Raw genomic sequence first — 6,677 nt, 5'->3', positions numbered from 1 at the left:
GTGACCATTTGGCGCAAGCACACCGCAGACTTTTGGCGCGAGTGCACTGTAGCCTACCGTTGGCACAAATCCTACGACTGTGATTGCCGTATTTCCAACTTTGATTCCCGATTAGTGGCTCATAGCATAAATTTGTCAATAGCAAATGTCACACTTCCGTAAACTAAAAAAACGATTTAACGTTGGGACTTTGATTGCCGCTTACTACGAGTTTGGATGCACAAAGGTGTTCTTTCCTGGAAAGCCTCTCCGGAGATCATCGTGTTAGAACGGCTAGCCGCTAACACGAGGAACTCCAGAAGGAACAAACGGTATTTGTGACCTCACACAGTACCCCTCATGTACATAATATGCATATTACATGTATGCATGTAATCTTAATTTTCGAGGCCAGGACAAAACGCTTGATGTGTCTTTCACGACTACCAGCTGCACTCATATGATAAACAGCGTTGATGCTTTCCGTGCATGGTCATATTAGGCGACTCAAATTATGATACAGGTCATACTGTCCTACGTACCCTTACCGTTCCAGCAGCACTGTAAGCTTCTCCATGATGGACACGGCTGTCTTCGGGTTCATCTTCCTCATGAGGTTGTTCGCGTTGCTCTTCTCAGGGATCTGGTTCACACGTCTGAACGAGGCCGTGGCATTGTAAAGTGCCAACTTCCGCGACAAAAGCTCCAGCAGCCCGCCCAGACGCTTCTCGGCTTCACTCCAGCTCTCGTGCACACCCGCGTTCTTTGCGGCTAGGGGCTTCAACAGCCCCAAGTAGTACGTGATAACAGTCGCAGACAGCACGAAAACGTGGTGCATATCGCGATGGATGTGCAGCAGGTCAACCAACGTGTCCAAAGCGCGCAGATCCACCTCGAGCCTGCCATCCGCATCATCAGTAACCACCGTCCGCATCGGCTTGATCTTGTCAATCGAACGTCGATACACAGTCAGGTTCTTCAGCACCAGCAAAAGTTGGTGTAGAAGCTCCACGTGCGGACGGCTGCGGTTCAGACCACGAATTGCTGCGAAAATGGTAGACGAGATCTGGAGTTGAACGCACTTGCGGCAGCATTCCCGCGAGTACCGCGTGCACACTTCGATGGTGTGGCTTGCGAACAGCATATCCTGTAGGCGTTTGCCATGCAGCAGCATGTGCAGAGCCATATCCAGGCGCGCACCCAGAGTCTGCGGCTGCTCCGTCTGGACACTCCTCTCTTCGTGAGGCTTGACTCTCAGTTGTTGCAAACTGCTCGATGAAGTGGCCGTGCTGGTACGTGGCTCGTGTCCAACCAACTTCATCTTGGACAACTTCTTGCGCTGCTGAGTAATTTGTGGCGTGCTGTAATGCAAGCGAACCAGCGTTCCACGCCACCACGCCTGGACCTTCCGCACCGCCACGTAGTGGAAGTTACGCTCCCGGTAGGGTATTATTACGTTTTGGCGAAGCCACATGCCAACAATACGCTCCGCACGCGTCTTTGCCATAGCCAACGCCATCGCTACCAACTCACGATGACGTTTCTCCTCTGCTCGTCGCTGGCGCTCCGCCCACTTGCAACACAGACCCAGCCACCACACCTGCACCCGCTGGGCCGCAGTATCCATCTGCTGCTTGCGCTGGATTCGTGCGTTGACAACATTCCTAAGGCAGAATGACCGCCAGCACAGCGCAATCTTATTCGCGTCGGCAATGCGCTTCTGTATGATTCCAGCGCGGAGTTGAGTCCAGCGAGCTCGCACAAGCAACGTGCGCTTCTTGCGGTGCTTCATCATACGGTTTGCGAACCAGAACTGGATTTGCCAGCACGATATGAGCACACGGAGTCGCTGTAGTTGCGTCTGCAAAGCGTAGAAGTTGAAGCGGTGACGACGAGAAATCCACCCGCGCGCACACTTCTGGATGCTCACAGCTGCGCGATGAACGTACAATGCTCGTTGGAATTTCGCCACTGCCAGCCACGAGCGTATCGCGCGCTGAACAACCATAATACCACTGCGTGTCTTGGAGTACTGCTGCTTCTCCTTGGATCCACGGAAGGCCGCTTGAACGACTATAGCAGCAAGCATCCGCTTGTGGTGGGCATAAAACCGATACATCGACTGGATGCGGTATGCCGCACGGTGTTCCACGCTCTCCTGTAAGCGTCGAAGCCGATCTTTGCGGATACCTTCCTGCCGTTCCTCCTCCTCTCGCTGCTTACGACGGTAGCACAACAACATGTTTTGGAATACCAGCAATGCACAGAGCTGTCTCCGACGACGCCATATCCGCACATTCTTCTGAAGCAGGCACACACTCTGGCGAAGACTGGAGTACCAGCTCCTCACGAGACAAGATCGCGCCAAGCTCTGAATTCTCGTTGCAGCCAGCGTTTGCTTCTGGAATCGACAGCTTCTGAAACCAGCTTGAATGCGGTGTGCAGCTCGCGTTTCCACTTTGTGCTTGAGTTCCTGCAGCTGCATTTTGCGTCGTTGTTCTTCGGTCGCCTTCATTCGCTGGTATGTCTTTAGCATCCTGTAAAATTGCAGCAGTCCCGCTACCTGCCGTCTCCGACGCCACGCGCGGACATTTCGCTGAAGCACCGCAGCGGCACGCTTCTCCTTCCGATACTGGAGCTTCTGCTTGGTGCCACGGAACGCGGTTGCTAGCTTCGTTGCAGCCACCTCACGTCTGCGCAGCGCGAAATTGCGGAAGCCTTTCTGAACGCACTTGGCAGCACGGGTTTCCACTTTGCGTTTGAGCTTGAACTGCTTCTTCTGCAGTTCCTTCTCCTTCATCATTTCTTCAAAGCGCTGCAACGCTAACACTCGCTGACGCTCTTCGCGGCGAAGCTGGGAGGTGCTCCAAGCACGCTGAATAACTCGTGCCGCACAGCGCACTTGTCGCCACGTCTGCATTCGTTGTTTACGTGCTGCAGAGCACATGCGACCCTGTTGCCATGCGGCTTGGATTCGGGTAGCAGCATAATGCCGATCTGCGATCATTTGCTGTCGCAGAAGACGAGCTCCTTCCCTTGACAAATACTGCAGCCAGTTTCTCTCGATGATAGCACAGCTTTCCTTCACACGCGTTCGTCGCGCGACCTTGCGCTGCACGACTTCGTGAAGTTGCCGATCCTTCTCGCGTCTGCATTCCAGCTGCTTCCGCCAATGATACTGAATAACAAGAACAGCGCCTGCCGAATCTCCGTTAATTTGCAATTGCCGGCGTGCGCGGAATGCCCTCTGAATGGCAACGACAGATTTCAGGAAGCGAATATATCGTCTCCGGGCCAGCCACATTCGCGCTGTACTCTTAACGAGGTGTGCCGCTCTCAAGAGTTTGCGGCACTGGCGGATGGCAAGTCTCTTCTTGTTGGAAGTGTACCAGAACCGCTGAATAATGCGCGCATTGGCGTTCTTCTTGCGGTGCATGCGCAAGCGGATAAATGGGCTCTTCCACCAACGTTTCAATCTGGAGGCAGCATGAATCTCGCCGTATGAATCCATCAGGCGTGACTGCAGGTAGCACACAAACGTTACCACCAGCTTCTCTTCTGGCGGGTTCTTGGTGTTGTACTGCTGTGGCATGAGTACCGGCACTTCTCCAAGCTGTTTGATCCGGTCGTTGATGATAGCAAAGTGCCGCTGTTCGTTGGACAGGAGCGTCTTTTCGCTGAGCTGCTGAGCATCTTCGTTGTGTAATTCACTAGTTGTCGGTAGCATGTCCGATTTTGACAACAGCATCGGATGATAATAGTGCAGAAGGTAGCAGAGCACCTTTCCATCCGCAAAGGAAGCCGAGAAGTCGTTTACACCGACATTGTAGTTAGCACAGACGGCACGACACCACTCCAATAACAATCCGTAACATTCGTGTTCGTTCGCATGATCAAGCGGTGCATTTTGCTGTTGGACGTCAAAGAAGTCCTTCGCTTGGAAACTCATTCGTTTGGCAACGTTCGCGATCTCCTGTCTCATGGTCTGAGCGTCCACAAGGGACTGCAACTGGAAGGAACTGATGAGCTTCCATAGCAGTGCTAAAGTCTTCTCCCGGTGCCCATTCACAATGTCTTTGGCCAGATTTTCCACCATCTTCTCATCTACCTTGCTGCGCAGCCCAGCAAACCCAGATGATGACACACGGACACGTCCATTTAATCTGTGCTTCTGCTCGCCCTTGTCATTGTTGCTCTTCAAGTTATCAAGAACGCTCGCGCCGCACTTATCTTGTAAGAAATGCAGACAAATCTCAACGTTGTGGACTTTTTGTAATCGCGACAGAGCCGGCACACGCAAGAACGATGACAAGCCTCTTGGCTGTGAGAAATCTCCATCCTGGCTTGTAGAGGGAGAGGTAGGAGCCGTAAGTGCCTCCATGAGTTTTGCAAGTCGGACCCCATCACGCAGGTCAGTTTCCAAGCTCTTGATCTCCAGATCAATCTCATCCAACGCCGTTTGTTCGTGCTTCAGAATGTAGCCCAACAACTTTAAGTGCTTATCGATACGACCTTCGCTCGCCAAGAACAGTCTGCAGAACTCAGTCACGAACACCTTCGAGTTCTTCGCCAAGAGCCCGAAATCATCGCCATTGTTGCTCCGCTGAGTGATGCTGTTGCTGTTTTGGGGTTTACCCGAGGCGGTCTTTTTGGTCGATGACGCAATTCGGAAGAGGCATGGAAAGTGAGCGAATTTGTCCGCTTTGTGCTCGATTGCGCGGTCCAGAAAGATCACAAGCATGAGGAACTTCAGCATGAACGACTGCGTCAGTGAATCAAAATATTCGCGACCGTTGATGTTTTTCTTCGTGTTCTTGAACGCATTACCACCATCGTTGCGATCGGCAGTGGACCCATCGAGCGGTGTCATGAGATTGTTCACCAGGCGATAATTTTGCGCCACATGTGAGTCCTTGACCAAGTGTTTCAAGATGATTCGGCGCAGTACGCGCGGCATTTTTCGGTCTGGAGGCGATGCCTTCTTTCCTTGGCTGACCAGTTTGACAGTGGTGGTACTGAAAATTGACCGCAACGAGCACTTCTCCTGTCTCATGACTTGACTTCCGAGCACAGCATACAGACCCAAACAGAGCCATACCGGGTGATAATTATTCAGCAGGCTAATGAGCTCCTCCTGCAAGCCAACGTCGGCATACACAGGGCGGTCGGCACGGAAAAGAAGCTTCTGGTTACCAATTTCATCCTGCAAATTAAACAGGATATCATCCATACTCGGCAAGTGATACAGTTCCACTGCAGCTTGTGCCCACTTAGACTCCATGCGCTTTTGTGCGAGCACGCGGAGCGATGAGAAATTGAATCGTCGCCTTACTCCAGAAGGCTGATCCTCGACGTCGTCCTGTGCTTCGCCTCCGCCCAATCGCTGAGCTGTGCCGTCTAACAGCACGTAATTAATCCATTTCGTGAAACCTTCGGTCTGCTTCGCCATCCAGTTCTCGTCGTAAACCTCCTGACGTTGCTTCCACCAAGACCCCGAGAAAGGCTTCTTCGCTGAGGGTGGGTCTTGTGAGGCACCAAGACACTTTCTCGGCGTCAATGCCTTCGCCATTCCCATACGCGGCTCGCTTTTCCGTCGTTTTGACCTGTTCCTCGGTGGTGAAAACTCCATAGCGGCTGAGGAGCGGCGCTTATCTCCCACCTTCGGCCTCGGCCTGGCTATAGGCTCCTGCTCAGGCTCAAGATCACTCGGATCCAGCGCACTCGATAAAGTGAAGGCGGTACTCTTCGACTCCGACGAGGTCCTCACAGCCAGCTGTCTGGCCATCGCTGAAGGTATCCTGGGAGGTCTCGGCTGCTTGGCAACTGCTTGAGCCGGAATTGCTCCAGTAAACCTGACCAACCTCGGGACACGCGGCGTCACAATTCCCGTCGCTCTGCACTGCAGCTTGAACGTGTCGTTCACTGTGAACCTGAGCATGGCCGTCACCTGTCGTCCCACGTCTGCCGCCAGCGGTTCGAACGTGACTCTCAGCGTCACCGACTTGAGCGCGTCCACCACACACAAGTGCAGGTCGCACTTGAACCTCGTCTTCAGCTGTGCACTGTCTGCATCTCCGTTCCTCACCATAGCATAACCTTCATACTTGATGCGCGCGTTGCCCAGATCGCTGGGGTTCTCCAGCGTCAGCTGCTTGCTCCTCTTCTCGCCCAGCGCCACTGAGCCGAAGCGGAGGAGCCCCGTGTGGCTGAAGTCGTCCACCAGCATCGTCGAGTCCTGTTCCTGTTCCTCCTCTTCCAGATCCAGCCCCAGTGGCACGCCGTGCAGCTGCGACGACCGCGACTCGAAGTGCGTCACAGCATTGACCATCACCTGCAGGTCTCGCCGCGCTCTGTCGACGTCTCGTGCCTCATTTTCAGCGTAGAAAGGCTTGGGCGGGGCGTCTTCTGCTGGATTGGGGCGCTTGCCGAGCAGCGATGAAGGAAGCTGTTCTGTTAGGAGTGATTGTTGTGATCCGCGCGTCATGGTGACGTTCGGGTGACCTCCAGAGCGCGGGAGACGGTTCTCCTTGCCGATGAGCGCTTGATCCTGCGATTGCGTAGCCGTTTCAGGGCCGTTGAATGCAGATGAAGCGTCGGGGGACACTGCAGCGAACGGGTCGAGCGATGCGCGCGCAGCCCACTTGCCGGAAGCCGTGTTAGCGTCGCTGACGTCGCGCATGTCGACGCTCCGTCTTCCG

General features: G+C 53.9%; 1 protein-coding gene across 1 annotated transcript; it reads right to left on the bottom strand.

The window, feature by feature from the left end:
• Positions 1–523: 523 nt before the first annotated feature.
• Positions 524–6,658, bottom strand: KRP23_659 (Abnormal spindle-like microcephaly-associated protein-like protein; the record flags this gene model as incomplete). Its single annotated transcript, XM_067891566.1, has 1 exon — positions 524–6,658. The coding sequence occupies one exon, from the start codon at positions 6,656–6,658 to the stop codon at positions 524–526; it is 6,135 nt and encodes a 2,044-aa protein (XP_067751221.1).
• Positions 6,659–6,677: the final 19 nt, after the last annotated feature.

Source organism: Phytophthora ramorum (genome assembly GCF_020800215.1).
Source record: "Phytophthora ramorum isolate Pr-102 chromosome Unknown Phyram_PR-102_s0001, whole genome shotgun sequence".
In the NCBI taxonomy this organism is placed as follows: Eukaryota; Oomycota; class Peronosporomycetes; order Peronosporales; family Peronosporaceae; genus Phytophthora; species Phytophthora ramorum.
The sequence above is the reverse complement of the archived record's forward strand: the minus strand, read 5'-3'. Positions and strand labels throughout refer to the sequence as shown.